The sequence below is a fragment of the Gopherus evgoodei genome, chromosome 18, assembly GCF_007399415.2.
Source record: "Gopherus evgoodei ecotype Sinaloan lineage chromosome 18, rGopEvg1_v1.p, whole genome shotgun sequence".
In the NCBI taxonomy this organism is placed as follows: domain Eukaryota; kingdom Metazoa; phylum Chordata; order Testudines; family Testudinidae; genus Gopherus; species Gopherus evgoodei.
In genome coordinates, this window is record NC_044339.1 from 6,561,854 (window position 1) to 6,582,670 (window position 20,817).

Sequence of the window (20,817 nt, forward strand, 5' to 3'; positions counted from 1 at the left end):
CCAGGCCCTTCGGTTGATGGCATCTCCCTCTTTGTTTGCTGTGTTGTTGTAGGCGTGTTGGTGCCGGGTTATTATGGAGATAAGGCAAGTGAGGTCATATCTTTTATCTTCTGTTGGTGGGTGAGACCAGCTTTCTAGTTTATCCAGAGCTTGTCTTCAGGTCTGGGAAAGGCACCCCGAGCATCACAGCAAAATACAAGGTGGGACGAGTGTTTAGCATAAGTAGTTAGCACATATTTCTAGGGACCTGTCAAGATAAACTGGCTGGTTAATATGTCTCCAATCATGGGGGGAGGGAACAGATTGTTATAATAAGCTATAAATCTAGGTTCTCTATTTGGGCCCTGATTTCTAGTGTCTAGCAAAGTTTATGAATTTAAACTCCCAGGCTCATCTTTGGAAGGTACTGTGCAGGCTTCCGTTGAGGACAAGGTCTGAGAGGTCAGATACAGAGTGATCGTTTTGTGAACAGTATTTGTCCCTGGCTGATTTTTGTCTTTTGTCTATCATTTTCCTGTGTGAGTTTCTTATAGAGCGTAGTGATTGTCTGGTTTCACCCACATAGTTGTTGGAGCATTTAGTGCACTGGATGAGGTACACCACACATTGTGTGGGACCTGTGGATCTTGAAAAGTGTGCTGGGGGGGGGGTGTGTGTGTTACGTCTGGAGGGTCTGGTGCTGCTTTGAGTTGGTGGGCCTGGGTCTGTGGGGAGCTTGCTTCTGAAGATGAGGTTGGGGAGTGGTTTGAAGGCCAGAAGCGGGGATTCAGGAAAGATTGCTTTCAGGATATGGTCCCTGGAGGGGTATTTCCATATTGAAGCAAGTTCTCCCAAGGGAGGACTGTTCCATAATGTGGTTTACTTCTCTGGTGGTGTGTCCTTATTTGGTGAAGGTGATTTTTAATTGTGTGAAGGTGTATGTCCTGGACTTTCTCCTGGGAGCATATTCTGTGGTCTCTTGGAGCATATTTGGTGGCCTGGCTCTAGATAACTGATTTCTTGGTGTGTCTAGGATGGTTACTGGATCTGTGGAGGTAAGTGTGCTGATCCGTTGGTTTCTTTGTATATAATTGTCTGTAGGGTTCCATTGTTGAAGCTGCTTATGATGTCAAACATGTTGATGGTGGTGTGGGAGTGCTCTAGAGAGAGTGTAGTGGATGGATGGTGGTTGTTGAAGCTGTGGTGGAAATCTGAGGGAGTTTAGATCATCTGTCCAGAGGATGAAAATATTGACATGATCTTAGGTATATCATATCTCGGGCTCATGAGACTGACTTGGGGACCTCGAATATCCATCTGGAGCTGCAGGCAGCCTCTAGCTTGGATGCATTGCAAGGGAGAGTCAGTCCCCCGCCGTCACTTTTGGTGCTGGGTAAGCTCTGGTTGAGATCTGAAGCATGGCCTAGTGGCTAGAGCAGTGGGCTGGGACTTGGGAGATTTGGGGCAATTCCTGGCTCTTCCACAGTCTGTTTGTGACCACAGGCAAGTCACTTCGGGCTGAATGCTCCAAAGGAATTAGACCTTGACACTGAGTGTCACCAGGTATATAATTTTAGGTGCCTGGAAAAATCACAGTGATTCCCAAAGCCCGAGTTAGACGCCTACACTTCTGTACAACGCAGGGGGAGAGCTGGGCACCTTTGACTGCAATTCATGCGTGGCAGGGAGCTGCCTAAGCTAGTCAGTGGGAGATGCCGACCGGAGGGGTGGACGATCTAGGCTCCCAAGTCCAGGCTGTAGGGAGATGCCCATTTCTGCTTAGCAATTCTGAGGCCAGGAACTCTCTCTTCAGAGTTAGGCACCTTATGCCATTTTGGGGGGGGGGGGCATGATACCTGCCTTACAGCTTTAAGCCCAGTGATTAGTGCAGAGAGGATTGGAACAGGGCTCTCCCAGCTCTGACCACTGAGCTATGGGATATTTAGATGGGGGCTCCCCCCATCTCGCCTGTTGAAGCAGGTCCACTGTGGAGAGAGAATGACAGAGTGGTTGGAGCAGGAGGACAGGACCCCAGGGTCTCCCATCTGGATGCCCAAACCACTGGATGACAGAGACATTCTCCCTCTCGCAATGACCCTAAAAGCTCCTCTTCCTCCTGCCAGGTTTTGAATGGCCCCAATCTGGTTGGCGGGCTGAGAGGGTGCCTACTAGACTGAGCCTTGGACACACTTAGGCTACGAACGCCTGTCTTCCCTGGGGTGGGAGTCGGCAGGCATCCGCACACCCACAGGGAGGCAGCAGAGAGAGACAGGGGCTGAGGGAACTTTTACCTTGACAGTTTAGGGGCTGAGTGAGTTTAGGTGCCTGAAATACAGACTTAAGTGCCAAAGTTTGTTTGAGCATCCTGACCCTTACCCTGCCTCAGTGTCCCGTCTGTGAAAAGGGGAAGGGGGCAATAATTCCTTTACCCCTCTCCCTTTTTGTCTCTATTTGGACTGTAAGCTCGGGGGGCCAAGGACAGCCTGTACCTTACAGGTAAGTCTGTGTGGCAAGCAGCAGCCCACAGTAGGGAATCTCCAAGCCCGAGTCCCCAGGCTCAGGCTTGCACTAATGGTGCTAAAAATGGCTGTGTTCAGGCTGTGAACCCCACGCCCCTTCCCTAGGCTTCGGAACCCAGGCCTCAGCCCCAGACTGAATGTTCACATGCTATTTTTAGCACCAGAGCCCTGTGAGTCTGAGTCCGTTGCCCGGGGCTCTGCGACGTGCTGCTGCCTGTCATGTAGGCGCAGTCTAGCTGGTACAGTACTACACGTGATGGTGATGATGATGAACACTCCTTCATCTCCAACCATACTTCCTTTGCCCCTTGATGGAAAGCTCAGGAGGTGGAAATGCAGCTTAATTCCGCTATTGTCCCATGACGGCTGCAGCGATGGTGTGGTTTTTCTTTTTTTGCTTCTCCGTGGCCAGTTGCACTGGTTACCCAAAACCAAATCCTCTTCTACGGAGTTGTTTATCTTTTTGTTTAATAATAGCCTGATGACTGGAATCCTGTGTTAGCTGTCAGTTTAAAATGCCTGTCTGCCTGCATTCCTTCCAGTGCATCTCCTCCTCCTCCTGCCAGCCTGGGTATGGAACGCAGGTCCCTCCCTAGCTTTAGGAGTGGATGTTCCGACAGTGGAAAAAATGCAGCTGTCCGAAGCTGAGCTTTACCACTAGACAAAAGAGCAGGAGCCCATCCAAATTTTAGCCTATGGATGGTGCTGGGCATTGCACGCATCAGAGGTCTCTAGTCTGATGTTAGCCTTGGTCTCCATCTCTGGCCCAGAGGGGCAAGGCCAATGGGTTGCCAGTTCAATCACCTGCTTCTGTAAGTATACATGTAAATGGGTCCATCTAGAAACACACGATGTCGGCCATACTTACAGAGCGGGGGACTCTATCCTGGGATGCAGTGACTTTGGAAGAGATTTTGGTGGTGTGTGGTGGATAATCAGCTGAACATGAGCTCCCAGTGTGATGCTGTGGCCAAAAGGACAAATACAATCCTGTGATGCGTCAAGAGGAATCTTGAGTAGGAGCAGAGAGGCTATTTTATGTCTGTATTTGGCACTGGTGCGACCACTGCTGGAATCCTGTGTCCAGTTCTTGTGTCCACAACTCAAGATGGATGTTGATAAATTGGAGAGGGGTCAGAGAAGAGCCATGAGAATGATTGAAGGATTAGAAAACCTGCCTGATAGTGAGAGACTCAAGGAGCTCAGTCCGTTTAGTTCAACGAAGAGCAGGTTAAGGGGTGACTTGATCACAGCCTGTAAGCACCTACATGGGGAACCAAATATTTAATAACGGGCTCTTCAATCTAGCAGAGAAAGATCCAACCTAATCCAATGGCTAGAAGCTGAAGCTAGACGAATTCAGACTGGGAATAAGGTGTAAATTTTTAACGGTGTGAGTAATTAACCATTGGAACAACATACCAGGGTCATAGTGGGTCTATCGCTAATGATTTTTAACTCCAGATTGGATGTTTTTCTAAAAGATCTGCCCTAGGAATGGTGTTGGGGGAGGTCTCTGGCCTGTGTTATACAGGCGGTCAGACTAGATGATGACGATGGTCTCGTCCGGCCTTGGAGTCTAGAAGGGATGAGGGCAGGGGACTGGACTCGACCTCTCCAAGTCCCTTCCAGTCCTAGAATCTATGAATGAATCTATGACTGTGGGGATCTTCCTCGCTGTTCCAACAGCTGGGAAGGGCCCACCAGAGACAAGGAAATCCAAACAAGGGCTGAAATCCTGGCCCCGTTGGAGTCAATGGGATGTGTTGCTGTTGAGTTCACTGGAGTCAGGAGGTCAGCCAAGCTCAGGGAACTGAGAATGGTGTGGCTGGCCTCTCAGGCCTGGCCCTTCAGCCTGGTGATCAGTCTTTAAAATAAAAATGGCAAGAGCTCAATGAAAGCTGCGCGTCTTTGTTGGGCCTCCACTGAGAAGAGCAGGACTGTGTTTAAATATGGCCGCCGTGCGCTGGCGGGAGCTTGGAGGAGGAATGGGCCCTGCGGTGCCATGGTAACTTGGGGCGAAGTTTCCAAAAGTTCCTAGTAGTTGAGGCTCGGTGGAATCAGCTGGGATGGAAGACCAAGGGGCCTGGCCATCTTCTGCCGTAGCAAGCTCAGAGATAGTGCAGGTGTACCTCTGATCTTCACCAGAGACCTGCATCTATGGTAAAGGAATAAGCAGATCTGAGTCCGGTGAAAGCTGGCACATTTCTTTACTTGGCTACTCTGGCTCTTGTGCAACTAGAGGTGAGACTCCTGTGGTTCCACAATGCACGAGACGCTGAACAGAGGCAGCAAGAGCCACAAGAAAGCTGGGTGTTGGATATGGGCGACTTGCTTGCCAAGGAGCGAATACACCTGGGAATGGATCTTTTAACTTGGATTCGGGCTCACCTTGCTATGGCCTGACTCTGGGGTGGCTGACGCAGCAGCTGGCTGGGGCAGGGCCTGCCCTTTGGTTCTGTGTTGGTACAGCACCAAGCAGGATGAGGTTGTGATGGGGCTTCAGGGTAGCTACTGCAATGCACATAAGAAATAAATAGTACTGGCAGCTCTGCAGTCTGTTTCAAGGGGCTGCGTGGCGCATGCCCTGCAGTGTCGCACAGGCTGGGTTTTTATATGAGACGTGACAGAAATGTGCAAGATCCTGCCCCAAACCCTCTTCTGTGTTACCAAATCTCTTCTCTGGGCTGAAGAGCGGAAAATGGATCTGCTGAAATAGGAAATGGATGGTGGCTTGGGAAATGGAAATGGAAAAGCACATGGTCCAGGCCAGAGGAGGAGGAGGAAAGTAGTAAATAGACAAGGTTTAAACACAAATAGGGAGGGGGAAGAAGGACACTGTGGTTAGGGGAGCTGTTTTGGCCAACAATGTTCCCCAGGGCTTGCGACTCTCCCAGCTGTGACACTGATTCCTCTGTGACCTTGGGTAAATCACTTAATCTCTCAGGCCCTCCACTCGCTATCTATAAAATGGGGTTAATGCTTCTTCCTTGCCCTGATCTAGTTAGATCCTCATCTCTTTGGGGAAGGGACCATTTGTAGAGAACGGCGGGGTCCCCACCCCGATTGGGTCCTTCGGGCACTATAGTCACAGAAATGGGCAATAATAACGTGCCTCTCTCCCACCTTCCCTGATCTCTCTTGAGAAATGCCGCCTCTCACTGTGCCTGGCCTGGGAGGACCTCCCTGCTTTGGGTCTGCAGACTCTAGCTTAGGATGCATCAGCATTAGCTACCTGTCTGTCCAATTCCAGGAAGAGAATGAAGCCTTTCAACTGTGGCACAGGAGCACCCTCTGCTGGGCAGCACCGCTCCACCTACCCACTCACCTATTGATACCGATGTGTGCTGTGTCTCGTAATTCCACAGTTATTGCTGGCTTGGTGGGGAATCGGCTGCTCCTCATGGGTCATCATGTTCCCCTGGAACTCTCAGGACTTCTCACCTTGCTTTCCATGGGTCCAAGCCCCTCTGCTCCACCCTCTTTTCTCAAGTTCCTTGTGGTGACTTGTGGCTGGTCTGTCTATGCAACCATCTCTGTTCTCAGAGGGAGAGCTTGCTGCTTGGACAGAACTGCTAGTCTCTGCTGGCCAAGAGCTTAGTCTTGTCCTTTGGGCATGGTTCATAGCTGCTCTGAGCATGAATGTTAGGAGACCTGGCCTGACCCACTAGCTGCCTCTCCTGAATACAGCACCTGGAAACAGAGGTCGGAGAGGGGGAAAAGATCACTGAGTCGCCTTGTCCTTCTCCAGCCTGCCCCAGCCCCCTTGCTGCTTGCAAGATGGCTCCTTTTCTCATCCACTGTCCTGCCTGGTTTGAAGAGATCTAAGTGAGGGGGAGTTCCACCAATTTCCTTAGGCGGCACTCCTCCTCATTTTCACCCTCATATGGCTTACTGACACGTGTAGCCATAGATTCAGAAGTTTTGCCTAGTTCTGCAGCAACGCCTTCCAAGGCAAGTGAATGCAGCGAGATATCTGGGCCTGGGTCAACTCTTGAAATGGTTGGTGTGGGAGACCAAGAGGCACGCTGTGGATATTGCTGAATGAATTGGGCCCGTTGTGGGTCGAAGAGTCAATGCCTTAGGCCTTTGTCAATGATGTTCTGTTCTTTCCCCCGCCCCGACAGGGGCAGACAGAAACCTGATTTACGAGGATGGGACACATCGGGAAGCCGAGGACCTAGGCTGGAGCTCTAGCGAGTTTGAGAGCTACAGCGAGGATTCTGGCGAAGAGGCCAAGCCTGAGGTGGAACCTGCCAAACTCAAGGCGTCCTTCCAGCCAAAGGTAATTGGCACACGATGTGCCCTGAGAATTGATACAACTGGTGCTGCCTCGATGGCTGGCGTGGGGTGGTGGCACACCAGTTTGAAATAAAACCTCTGACCCACTTCTCTCGTCGATGATCCAGGGCTGTACTGGTTGGGGGTGCTGGATGGTAAATGCTAAATGGTTTGTCAGGCTTATGCTCAGCTGTAAATGTTTATAGCCCATCCATGGTTAAGGGACTGCTGTATCAATAGCTTGAGGGTAAGCAGCAGACCAGGAGGGGTGTAGCTGTTTCAAAATTGACTCAGCTGAGATATGGGGTGCACTCGGATAATCCCCACTGCCTGGGAGAGTGAAAAGGGACTTAGGTGGACCTCCAGAGACTGTTGCCTAGCACTGGATTGGGACTCAGGAGACGTGGGTTGTACTCCTAACTCTGCTTGTCCCTGTCCTTCTGTGCCTCAGTTTCCCCATCTGTAAAATGGGGCTAATGACACTGACTTCCTTTGTAAAGTGCTTTGAGATCTATGGAGGAAAAGCCCCAATATAATAACCAAGTGTTCAAGGAGATGGTGGGTGGGTTTTTAATTTTTTTGAATTTAACATCTTGCCCAGAGAAATTGAAGCTGCTGGTCTCAGATATTGCCTGGTACTAGGGAGGCCATTTGTGGCCTCATTTGAACCAGGATTCCACTTGTGGCTTAGAGATGTCCTGAAGCCCTGCAGTTTCCTAGGAGCTGAGGCTTTGTTCCAGGCTATCAGGGTATGTTGAAATGTCACCCCCGCCATGCATGCTAGATCTTGTCCTCTTTGGAGTGGAACCCCTGCAGCTAGCTAATGGTTCATGATGCAAACCATGTACAGCTGGCTGCAGGGCTGTTCTGCTGCAGTCAAATGCTCATCAATATGGGGGCAGCAAGAATCCCAGCTGGGACACTTTGGGGACCACCCAGGCCAGTAAGGGGTTCATTCACCCCCTGCTGTGTAGCCTAGAGGATTTTTGTGCTGCGCAGCTTTGGTTCAGAGCGCTGATGCCAGTAGCCGGCCCACAAGCACAAGGTCTTACTCTGGCATCCACCAGCCTTTGAAGAGTGACACCAGCAGCTCTTCCCATCCCGAGTCTTCCCAAATCTGTCCTCTCAGAGTTCTTAACTACCGGATGCTGACTTTCCCCTCTGGTGCATCACTGTTACAGGTGTGAAACCAGCCCCCCTGACATCAGATGACTTTGTCCCCCGCATCCACCCGGTTTGTGTACCAGAGACCTGTGTGAAGTGCAAAGAAACAAAGGGTTTATTAGAATCACAGAATATCAGGGTTGGAAGAGACCTCAGGCGTATCTAGTCTGACTCCCTGCTCATAGCAGGACCAATCCCCAACTAAATCATCCCAGCCAGGGCTTTGTCAAGCCAGGCCTTAAAAACCTCTAAGGATGGAGATTCTACCACCTCCCTAGGGAACCCATTCCAGTGCTTCACCACCCTCCTAGTGATTTAGTGTTTTTCCTAATATCCAACCTCGACTTCCCCCACTGCAACTTGAGACCATTGCTCCTTGTTCTGTCATCTGCCACCACTGAGAACAGCCGAGCTCCATCCTCTTTAGAACCCCCCCTCAGGTCGTTGAAGGCTGCTATCAAATCCCCCCTCACTCTTCTCTTCTGCAGACTAAATAACCCCAGTTCCCTCATAAGTCAAATGCCCCTGTCCCCTGATCGTTTTCATTGCCTCCGCTGGAGTCTCTGCAGTTTGTCCATATCCCTTTTGTAGTGAAGCCATTGACTAGAAAAGCCACCAATTCAGAGATGACATAGTTACCGAGAAACCTGTCTACGTTAGGTAAAACCCCTTTTCTAGTACAAGCTGCCTATTGCCTTTGATCAGTTTCCCAGTGTATCCCCGAGCCGTGGGGAAGATCCAGTGTTTCACGGACAGCACTCGCTGAGTGATGGTTGTTACTTGGAACCAGATTCCTGTTACACCCTGGCAGGAGTGGCACCCCTCCTGGCGGTGAGGTGTACCTGAAATTGTAATGCAGGTTATGAACACAGTGTTTATAGAGACAGATCCGTGTTCTGTCTTCTTATCTCATGATGGCCAAGTTCAGAACATTATAAGCTTCCATAAAAGACCTTCCTCGATACACATTGCATACTGTATTATTGTACTATAAATCAGTTAGTTCAACTGCTCATTTTGGGGGCGGGGTGGGGACGTTAAAGCTTCTGTTCTCCCCTGGGGGTGTCTGGACCCTCAGTGGCCCATTATCTTGCATGGCAGGTCGTCCCTCCGTCATTCAGAACTGGCACACTGCCTCTCGAAGCGGTCAGTCGTGAAATCCTACCGTAGGCTGGCACCTTCTCGAAAGGGCGCACAGATCTATTGCTGGTGCTTAATTGGTAAGGGAAGAGGTGCTGGAGCTCAAGCAATTGGGTGCTGGGGTTCAAGGCTTTTTTTTTTTTTAGTTTCATAACTGAATGGCCAGGCCCAGGGGCGCCGAGGCTCAGCCCTGGTAAGCCCCAGCACCAATGAAGCCCTGCCTATAGGTGTGTTGTCCGTAGAGGTTTTTCCTCTGTGATGTCCTGTTCTGAGTCCAAACTGGGACTGTGGCGCAAGCAGAGAAGAGCCTGTGCCCCCAGAGGATCCCTCCCGGGTTTTACACTGAGCCCAGTGTGCACTGGAGCAGGACTATGGGGTGCAGCCAGTGCTGGGCAGATACCCCCGTGGTGCAGACGTGCACAACAAAGTGGTTACATCTGTTCCTATTGCCTGTCGGTGCTTTGAGCTCCCGGTCAGCTGGGAGATAAGATGCTCCAGCACTCGGACTGTTCCACAGAGTGCCTCTGACTGGGCACTGCGACTGGGGGTGGGATGCCCACCTGGGAGGGAAGAGGGGTTGACCAGGATGGTGAGCACCAAGCAACGCCTCCTGGTGGCTGAGATCCTGCTTTGCGCCCTGCATGAGCCTGTGCTGCCCCCTCCTTCCTCCCCCCCCCGGCACCTGCGTACGCTTGCCTCTGTCCCACTTTGCTGTGCGGTCTGCGGGGGACATGCACGCTGGGTGGGATGACTTGCTGGGCAGGGCTACGGAGCAGCTTGTCTTAATGCAGCAGTGGGACTGTCCCTTGCCCCCTCTCCTCCCCCTCCACCCGCCCCCGTAGCGAGTTCTCCTTGGTCTCAGAGTCAGGGATGGACTCCTGCATTAGGGGCCTTGACATGGGATTGGGACTGTGGAGAGCTCAGTAAATTACTGAACGTAGTGGTTGTTGCCTGGCTGGATCTCTAAAGGAGGGGCCCAGGACCCACAATCTGGAATGCCCTTCTTCCTGGTGCCTGGGGGGGAGCATCCCTCCTTTGCAGCCCCTGTCCCCCATCTCCAGAGGAGCTCCAGTAGGTACTGGTGCACCATTGCAGACACGGCCTTGGGGTGGGGAGAGCCTTGGCCACTGTTCAGCAAAAGACCGCTTGTTCTCCTGAGAGAGGGGCCTGAAGCAATTAAATCCCCCCTCCCTCCCCTCCAGGGAGCAGGGCAAGAGCTATCCACAGCCCAAAGCTATCCACCCCCTGTGGGAGTCATGGCAGGTGCTCTCCTCTTCCGGATGGAGGGGACATGAGCGCCACCTGCATTCAGACTAGCTAGTCCAGACGAATCACTGGTCCTCTTGTTTCTCTTCCTGTGTTTGGCTGCTTACCTGAATCTCTCTTCTCTGCCTCTCTTCCCGCCACCTGTTGCTTCTCCTCCTACCTGATTGCTTGGGGCGCAGCTTTCTCCAGACCTGAATAGGCTAAAGGAGAGATACGCCAGGACAAAGAGGGACATTCTGGCTTTAAGAGTTGGGGGGAGAGACATGCAGGAGCTGAAGCAGAAATACGATTGTAAGGTACTGTCCCTCCTTCAGACTTTTTTCTTTTTTTTAAACCCCCTTATCGATCCCTCCTGGGTTGCATGCTCTCTCTGCACCGCAGTCTCCCATCTGCTCTCTTTGCTTCGCATGACTGCTTCCTTTTTACACCAGGCCTGCCGAACTCAAGTCTGCAACCATTCTGTTAAAGGGGCAGAGGTGTGTGGACCAGGGGCGAGAACTGGGAGTCGGTTCTGTTCCTGGTGACTCCTTGGGTACGTGCAAACCCCAGCTCGAGGAGACGTACCCGCGCTAGCTCCAATCCAGCTAGAGGACTGAACGGAGAAGTGTAGCTGTGGCAATGCAAGTAGCAGTAGGGGCTGGTGGCCCGGAGTATGATCCCATCTGAGACTCTAGGCGTGTACTCAGGGCAGCTAGCGCCTCACCCTGGGGCAGCTACGCTTCTGTCTTTGGTACGCTAGCTCCACCAGAGCTAGCCTGGATATGTCCCCTCGAGCTTGAAGTGTAGCTACACCCATAGACTGTGGCCAAGCCATGTCACCTTTGTGCCTTGGTTTCTGGGAAATCAAGGAAAACGGGTAGAATCCTTCTCTGCCTCCCAGGGGTTCCATACAGCATGGTCGTGCCTCTGAAAATGGCATTTCCATGTTTGTTCTCTTTCAAATGAGCTTGGCTTCCAAGTAATATGATGCAGGAGGAGGGTTTTATCTGCTAGCTCCCTTTTGGATCTGAGCACCTCTTTCCTTATGCATCGTGACCCGTAAAAGGTTTTGCGGATCAAATTTTGCCCTTGGTGACCCCTGTGCAGCCCCAGGTGTCACTGATGGGAAGTTAATTAACAAGGCGGCTTGCACCAGATGGCCTGGGATCCCACATCCCCCTCTGCCAGCTGCATTGGCTCCTGCATGACTATGGGGAGTAAAAAGCAGCAGAACTTTATTTAAGGGCTTGTCTTCACTGCAGAGTTAATGGGAGCCCTAACCTTGCCCCAGGACCTCCTTAACTCCAGTGCGCTGGTGCTGTTGGGTACTAATACGATCCCACTGCGCAGATCAGAGTTTCACAGTGTGGCTCCTTGCTCGGGAGGAGATAGGTAGCTGGAGTTAACGCTGCCGCCGAGTGGCTGAAGTGGGCAGATGAGACTGATAAGCCCCGTAAGGAGATGTCAGTTTTGTACAGTCACTTTTCAGAGCAGAACGGCACACAAGTAAGTTGGCCTTTGTAAAACGCTCGCAGACACTGGAGATAGGGTGACCAGATGTCCTGATTTTATAGGGACAGTCCCGATTTTTGGGTCTTTTTCTTATATAGGCTCCTATTACCCCCCAGCTCCTGTCCCGATTTTTTACCTTTGCTGTCTGGTCACTCTTTCTGGAGAGCGGCTCCCATTTAAAAAGCCACCAGCCGTTCCCGCGCAGTGATCTGAGAGCAGTAGTTCTGTACCTTTTAAGAAGTAAACCATGTATCTTGGATAGCTCTGGCAAATGCTGGTGATTTTTATATGGAAGCCGTTGTCTATAAGTGCAAAATATTGGTCACACTTCTTATTAAAGTTTCCTTTATAAGCAGTTAATTGATTGCTGTAGAGCCCAGTAGGTCGATAGGTTGCTTATAACCATCTAGAACATTTTTTTTCTTTTTTAAACCTTTTTTTATATAAAATATAAACACAGAAGGAAACCAAACATGTAAATACAGGCCCAACATGGAAGTAGCATGTAAATAACACAATTCAGCCTTCATTATTTTTCAAAACCTGGAAAAAATTGGAACAAAATCAAACGAGAAACCCGAGCCTGAGTAGGTCATGCCGGGTATCAGGTCAGTGACTAAATAGATAAACGTGAACATAAGCTATGTTAACTAATATATACTAAACTGCAAAAAATATGCAACGATTTCATGTGTGACCAGGCATCCTCATTCCTCCTCTCCCAAACATTTCTATTCAACAGGGATTTGTTTTTTTCTATTCGTGCGCTAGCGGAGAGCTCACTAAGCCAGTCTGTGTCCGAGGGAGGAATTGCAGATTTCCATTTTCTCGAAATGTTTGGCCACCCAAATAGTTACTGCAATCCACTTCTTAATACCAGCTCCTCCAGCAGCCCTGAAATACGCAAGTTTTGGGAAGGCAAGATAGGGACATTTAGCGTTTTTGAGAGCACTCTGAATATGGTGTTTCTGAACACCTGTATTTTTTGACTGGTATAGAGGATGTGTGAAAGGTTGGCATGAGGCTGTTTGCTCTAATGCCTGCTAGTGACATGCTTATAACCATGCCTAGCACATGCTGCTGATGTCTCGAACATACTTAGAGCCGTCCAGTAACCCTTTATAAACCATTTGTAGGTGGAACCTCTGTACAAAAATGACTGTTGTTATCTGATCCATTGCCCAAGACTGAAAATGGAAATGTATTTGGCTGGCCCCTCATTTGATTGTCCCGTCTTTGCTCTGGGTTTCATCTCTCAATCCTGCGGCTTACAACACTTCCTAAAACATGAGAGCAATAAGAATCTGATGTCTTGCATTTAACCTGCACCTTTGTCCGCCTCGCCTGCCCTCTGCCCATTAATCCATCTCATCAGGGGATACCTCTGAAATTTGAAACCTTTCTGTGGCCTGAAACAGCTGCCCCTTAAAAACCTGCTATAAGTCGTCCTCCCGAAGGTGGAATTTGAATGCCATCCTCCATCAAAATTATTTGGGGCTGCAGCACAAAATGGGCACTAGTTAAATTCTCGAACGTGGCAACTGGTTGAAGGCCCCATATTGTAATAGTAGTGTGCCACAGATCTGGGCGAAGGGGTGTGGGTTCAAATCCCACTGCTGGTACCATGCTGTCATACTGCAACACCTGAGATTGGTGGTAAGAGACTGCACTTCATCTCCTTGTTGCAATCACCGGACCCGGGTTGGGGTTACAAAGGTTCACCCGAAAGAGGTCAGCGGTAGACCTGTGTGGAGGCTGGCAAATCCATTTCATGAAGGATTTAGGGACTTTTACGTTTATCTTCATTTCAGTTACAAATAAAACCTGGAAATTTCTAAACACTCCATGAAAGAAAACTCCAATTTTATTTTTTTTTTTTGGTCAGTTAATTTTGTTTTAATTAACTTTTTAAATTTTATATTATAATACAACATTTTTTTAAAGTCAAAGTTTTTTCAAAATGAAAAATCAAACCATTTTTTCTAAAAATATCCAAAAGGAACCTTGTTTTTAATTGTTGAAACTTTTTTGAGGGTTTTACCCAAAATCAAGCTTTGGTGGAACTGACACATTTCGGGAAAGGTTTTAACTTTAAGGAAACTGCGTTCTCTGACGGAAAATGGATCTGTCAAGATTTTTCTGACCAGCTCGCAGTCATCACCATTGGTGGGTATGGACTAAAGTATCTTCTGAACCATCGGGGCCAGATTCAGGTGTCCTGCTCTCTGCAGAGTGTGTGCGGCTGCCCTCCAGGTGCTGCACTGATCTCTAGCCCCTGCAGTTTGCAAATGGACACTTTGCACGTGCAGCTGTTGGATTTTCAGGTACAAGTGCAAAGCTCCCGCATGTACAAATACAGTGGTTCACAAATACCAGGGAAGAGGGTGTGGGGGGAGATGTCCCATAAAATTATTAGTGGTGCTTCTGGCTTGAAACTAAGTTGGTCTTGAGCAGATCAGCGCAGTCTTTCCCCCTTCCATTTGGCCACCCTGAGAATCCCTTCCTGCTTTAAATGTTCACGGAATATCTAACGCTCAAACCCTGGTCCGAATCTGATGGGTCGCTACAGGGCAAATTCTCTGTCGCACGTGGATGGCAATGTGCCCCTTGCTGGCGGGGTTCCCAGCAGGCTGCCTTCCCTTCAGCTCCTTGTGCAGTAGGCATAGCAGGGGTGTGCTATGCTCCAGCTATCCTCAGCGGGAATGCGGTGCCCTGTGAGGACGTGCGCTGGGCTGCTGCGTTGGTTCACCATGAACCTGCTCTTCCCAACTTCCCTCCATGTGGGATGCCTGCCCTTTTAATGTGTCGGATGGATCCAAATGAGGGTCGCGTGCCAAAGGGCGGGGGAGCTCCCGAAGGGGTTGGCGTTAAAGGGAAGCCATCATGTCAGTAGGATCGCTCGCATGCAGCCCTGTGGCCGGAGCTGGGCCGAGGCTAGTCCCAGAGCAGAGGCGGTAAAGACCCCGGAGCGCTGCTGCTGTCTAGTCCGATCAGAAATGCCAGAAGAGGAGGTGGGCAGGCTGGCGTGCCAGACTGGCAGATTGGGAAAGGGAGCCTGTGCTCCCGTCTGCATCTGACCAGGCGGGCAGGTCCTAGAAGATGCCACTATCTGCTGGTGGCTTGGTGGCGCATGTGGAGTTAGTTCTTGAGGCTCAGTCCAGAGAGGCCGAGGACAGACGGGGCTCTGGAGACGGAGCTCTCTCTATCCCGGAGGTGGTGCCACCACAGAGCACACTGGCAGGAGGTGTGGGGGAACCTTGCATTGCTGCTGCCCTGTCCTGGGTGCAAATAGGACTTCAGACCCGGGGCTGTCCAGCAGCATCCACGAAGGGTTTGATTGGCTGGCTTCAGTGGGAGTGAGGTTAGGCTGGAGTTCTGCCCTCCGCTTTGACAGGAGCAGCCTTGGCCAATGCCGCGCGTCTGACAATCCCCACCCCGTTACTAAATTCACAAGTTTAAACCAAAAAAGTGGCATTTCCTCTTTTTCGGAGATGGAAAAAAGCAGAACTTGCTGCAAGAAACTGCTCCTCAAGCTCCTATGATGGTATCACCAACGGGAGTCTCTCTAGGTATAGAGATCACACTTTATACTAAGGTTTCATCTCTAAAGGGTTAATAGATGCTTCAGTAAATGCCTGTCAGTTGCTCCAGATTGCTAGAGAGACCTTAGGTTGAGGGAGTGCTTATAAACCATGCAGAACACTTTCTAGTGCTGTGTGGCAAGCCAGCTGTAGCACGTACTACTCATGCCTGGAACACACTAATAACATCTCTGAATAATTTAACCCTTTACAAAGGGATCCTTAATATAAAGTGTGGCTGTTTTTTTGTTTAAAGCTGCTATTGAAAGAAATTATTCAGATTCTTTCAAAGCCATTTCTTTAGGGCCAAGAGGGTCGGTGCCCCACCATGAAGTGTAAGTGTGTGTGTGTGTGTGTGTGTGTGTGCTTAACATGGGGAGGGAGAGCTGCTCTTGTGTCTTGGAAGTAGAACCGTTCCTAGCAAAGAGGCAGGGAGCGTGGGCTGCTGCTTGCTCTGGGATGGAGCAGCTGGGGCTGGAGGATTGACAGAGATGGTCACTTCTTTGTGTCTCTTCTCCCCAGATGACTCAGCTGATGAAAGCTGCCAGAAGCGGCACAAAGGACGGCTTGGAGAAGACGAAGATCGCAGTGATGCGCAAAGTGACCTTCTTGCACCGGAAAGAAACCCCAGGTGACTGGTGCTGAGGCGGTCGGTGTCAGGTGCAAAATAACTGATTTTACAGAGAGAAAAATCACAAACTGAAAATACCAGAAATCTTTGCGTTTACTACGAATGGTGGAGTGATCGCAATTTCATTTTTTTTTTCCTGCCTCTAACTTATGCTTTTTGCACTCTCTCACTCTTGGGCACTAGCATGGAATTGCTCAGAGCACGGAAGTGACTTAGGCTCTTAAGCGTCTAACTTTTGAAGATGGGATTTAGGTTCTTGTGAAGACTTTGCCCCTTGCCTAGTGCAAGGCAGTTGTATCAGGGATTCCAACAGCGGGAGGAAGTTTACATGTCAAACCTTTATGGACCCTTTAAAAACTCATCCCAGAATCCCTTTTCTAAAACCTATCAAAGCTTCATGACTCTCAAGCTGGAAATGCAAGTGTAAGGCTGTACCTTAAAAGCACCCTTCATTCAGGGCCGGGTTTTCCAAAGAACACTGCTCCCAATTAGGTGCTGAAAAGTAATGTGCAGGTTTTCAAATGAACTCCGGTTGAGGGCTATGCTCTTCTGGAAATATTTGTGTCTTGATGGGAACTAGTCATCTGGCCCCAAGTTTGAGTGGGGAGCATTTGAAAAATCTGTCCCCTATGTCTTTTGAAAAGCTGTCCCCTAATGGCCTGAATGTCGAAAGTGTTTGTCTTCGGTAGGAGCGGTGAGCGCTCAGCACGTTTTGAGAAAACAAAGCTGGATGCTTCTGGCCTAAAACCTGTTTTGGTTAGTCATATTTTTCTTTAAAGATAAAAATCACATTCCTGTTTTATTTCATGCATTGCTTCTGGTGCTGTTACTAAACCAGAACAATATGCTGGGGCAATACCTTTTGCTGGAGTTACTAGCGTAACTTCCTTGGCTGGGTTGGCATTGCTGCCTGCAGAGGATTTGGCCCCTCGTGACTAAATCTGGATCTTCCCGTGGTTGCCACCCGGGTCTGTTGTAATCCTGAGTGTTGCTGCTTCATTTCCATGGAAACAACTGTGCCAAACCAAATCCCTTCCGTTAGCCTTTTGATGGCACGTGAAGGAGGAGAGAGGAAACCAGCTAGAGCAGGGGTAGGCAACCTATGGCACACGTGCCGGAGCCAGCTCATGAGCCAATTTTCAGTGGCACTCGCACTGCCTGGGTCCTGGCCACCGGTCCGGGGGGCTCTGCATAGACTCATAGACTTTAAGGTCAGAAGGGACCATTATGATCATCTAGTCTGACCTCCTGCACAATGCAGGCAACAGACTCTCACCCACTCACTCCTGTATCAAACCTGTGTCTGAGCCATTGAAGTCCTCAAATCATGGTTTAAAGAATTCAAGGTGCAGAGAATCCTCCAGCAAGTGACCCGTTCCCCATGCTTTAGAGGAAGGTGAAACCCCCCCCAGGGCTTCTGCCAATCTGCCCTGGAGAAAAATTCCTTCCCGACCCCAAATATGGCGATCAGCTAAACCCTGAGCATGTGGGCAAGACTCACCAGGAAAGAATTCTCTGTAGTACCTCAGATCCCACCCAATCTAACATCCCATCACAGACCATTGGGCATATTTATTGCTAACAGTCAAAAGATCAATTAATTGCCAAAATTAGGCTATCCCATTATACCATCTCATTTTAAAAACCTTATTTACTTTACATACAACAATAGTTTAGTTATATATTATAGATAGAGACCTAAAAACGTTAAAATGTATGACTGGCACGCGAAACCTTAAATTAGAGTGAGTAAATGAAGACTCGGCGCAGCACTCCTGCAAGGTTGCAGGCCCCTGAGCCATAGTTTCGGTGGTGGAACCTTCTTATCTCTAGTAATGGGAGGGAAATGCTGAACTGGGGAGGTGCTGATGTTGTGGGGCGCCCCTTGAGGGCACGCGTAGAGTAACTAGCAGCGCCGTGTTAACTCAGGGATATTTAGTAGGGCTGATCAGAAAGTTTCCATCAAGGTGTTTTCCCAGTGGAAAACAGGGTTTTTGACTAAACAGATTTTCATGGAAATTGTCTAGTTTTTGGCCAGTTGTTTGACATAAACGTTCAGTTTCTGTTGAGGTGTTCCACAGGTTAGTGGTGGAAGAAGCCCCATTTTCTAATCCGCTCTCATCCTTGGTTCCAGTCCATAGCAGAAAAGGAGTCTGAGCAGCACGTAGGGTTACCCGATGGGTCGTGACCGAAGTGAATAGCTGCTTCCTGTCCAAGGGAAGAGATGTCCTAGGTGACGCATCTAGTTAGGGATAAATCTGGTTGTCTTCTGCCATCCTATGCCCTCCCCCCACCATAGGCGCCAACTTCTCCTGGCGTTGGCGGGTGCCTGCCCCGCCCCCATTGCATGCCCACCTCCTCCCCTGGGCGCACTGCGTTCCCGCTCCTCCCGGAGCTTGTTAAAGTGCTGGGAGGAGAAGGGGGCACGGGGCGTACTCAGGGGTGGAGGTGGGTGGAGGGGAGCTTGCTCTGCACCCATCACTTTCTCCTCCAGCCTGGGAGCACCCACGGGGTCGGCGCCTAGGCCTCCCCACCCCGTGCAGGTCTGATCCTGCCTCTGCAGCAAGGGGCTGGGGCTCTGCTTTGGAGATCAGCCGCCTGACCCAGAGCATGAGGCGCTCTCCGAGAGCAGCGTCCGAGCAGAGATGGGCTCCCTCCGGCTCGGTCTCCCCGCCCATCCCTCGCTGTGGTTGCCACTCTGGGCAGCTGGGGCTGGAGCCGAGCGACAGCGAGCTGAGCGGCCCTTCCAAAATTAGGGAAGGGAAAAGGTCATTCGGGAGTTGTGAGCCAAGCAGCTGCTGTATTCTTGCAGCCCTCTGATCTCCCTCGTTCCTAGGCACCTCCCCTCCCCGTCTCCACCCACACAAGCCCAGTGTGTCCCCGGCAGTCACCCTTCCTCCCGAGGCTATTTATATCCATAAAACTAGAACTGGGGTGGGGGTGGAGGAGAGAGGAAGTTGACAGGCAGTGCTTGCGGGAGAATGCAGCGGGCAGAATGTGGAGGAAACGGTGCTCCGTTGAAAATGATTATATTGTCACCTCCACCACCACCTCCTCCTCCTCTTCCTCTTCGGTCTCTGCCTCAGGTAAGGGGAGGTGTGTCTCTCTGAGCTTCCCCTTCTCAGGTAGGTTCGGTTCCTGCTGCCTCTGCTCCCCAGTCTTGCTCATTCCTTCCTGCTTCTCTCTGCACGGGGTCCGTTATTCCTCGTCTTGCCCCTTTTGCTTGAGTTTGATTTCTGAAGAAGCCATGAGGAGCAATGGAAAAAACCCAGTGGTCCGCTGCTGGGATCATTCTGTTCAGTCCCTTAGCAGGGTCCTGAGATGGGAGATTGGTTGGAGCTTTGCAGAAGTAATTGGGTTTAAACCACCGAGTGAGTTTGATTTCCCTGCTATGGGCGTTTGCTCGGCAGAATGGGTGCTTGGCTGACCATGACATTCAGGGGCAGACGGGGCACTTGGCTCGCTGGTCCTGTGCCCTCCGGCACGGGGTAGAGCCAGGGCTTGGCTATAACAAACCCAAAGGGAACTCGTTCCAGGCTGAGGCCTCAGTGGTTCTCCAGTCCCTACCTCTCAAATTCCTTGGGCTGATTAATGCAGCCCAATGGTATCTGGTGTCAGTGTTCAGGGTTTCCCGTAAGTCCCGGCTTGGACTAAGCAGTTGTGCAACATGCTGCTGCATAGAGAGGAATCCTCTGCTCCTTGAACCAACTGTGGCAACGAGCGGAGCCCCAGCCACCCGGGCAGACAGTTTACTCTTCAGTCCCAGGGCCGTGCTTGAGCTATCAATTCTGCTGACCAGTGGGTCATAGAATTGTAGAATATCAGGGTTGGAAGGGACCTCAGGAGGTACGTAGCCCAACCCCCTGCTCAAAGCAGGACCAATCCCCAGACAGATTTTTGCCCCAGATCCCTAAATGGCCCCTTCAAGGATGGAACTCAAGGTCGGAGCAGTGAGGGGTGCCTCTCCGCCCAGGGTAATGCCTAAGACATAGGACGAGACTGGCATATTCAAGTTTCTAGGTTCGTTCTTGATGCCAATAGAGAGAAAAGGCCAGTGCATTAACCACCGGATTACCAGCCCCAGCCCCCTGCATGGCAAGGATGTGTGTGTGTGTGTGTCGGGGGGGGGGGAGGTGGACAAACGCTCTGGATATTCAAGTGCCAGCACTGTCTGCAGCCTGGGAGAGGCTGTGGTGCCCGCCGCAAAGTGCTTGTGATCTGAATGGTAAGCGCCTGGAGCCCTCCAGAATGCAGGGGCAGAATGCTCAGTGGACATGTGTGCTCTTCCCCTCTGCTGTAGGAAGCTTTAAGACACAGACCGGCCCATGCAAGGTACTAGTCATTGGTCCTTCTGCTGGGCGCGCCACTCAGGTGTTCATTGCTTGTGCGTTTTGTCTTCCAGGTGACTCTGAGGAGGAAGACATGGGGTTCCTCGAGGTCATGGTCTCGGACATGAAACATCCACCTCCAGAGCTTGGCCCCATGCCGGATGGATTAAGCCCTCAACAGGTCTGTGATAGGGTGAAGGTGCGACTACATGGGACTTGACTTCCCCTGGTTGACTGCCCCCGAAAGGATGGTGGTGATGTAGAGAGCTGTCTCCTTGATCCAGAGCTGGTGGAAGCCTCTTTGCAAAGTTGCATTTATTTCAAAGGATCCGAATGGGGCCTGTTTTGTGCCGTTTTTCTGTTTTCTTTTTTGAATCTTTGATTGATTGAAGCCTTTATCAAAAACGTCATTTAAATGGTTAAATATCGAGGAGGTG

General features: G+C 50.5%; 1 protein-coding gene across 15 annotated transcripts in view; it reads left to right on the top strand.

The window, feature by feature from the left end:
- Positions 1-20,817, top strand: part of ARHGEF10L (Rho guanine nucleotide exchange factor 10 like) — a 167,760-nt gene that overhangs the window by 60,077 nt on the left and 86,866 nt on the right. For 8 of the 15 annotated variants that reach the window (XM_030537192.1, XM_030537193.1, XM_030537196.1 and 5 more), the window contains 4 exons: positions 6,626-6,783; positions 10,529-10,645; positions 15,944-16,052; positions 20,455-20,561. In XM_030537192.1, coding sequence (XP_030393052.1) covers positions 6,626-6,783; positions 10,529-10,645; positions 15,944-16,052; positions 20,455-20,561 — 491 coding nt within the window. Of the gene's footprint in view, positions 1-6,625; positions 6,784-10,528; positions 10,646-15,943; positions 16,053-19,008; positions 19,178-20,454; positions 20,562-20,817 lie in introns of those variants that run through there. The other 7 variants (XM_030537194.1, XM_030537195.1, XM_030537207.1 and 4 more) reach the window with 3 other exon arrangements.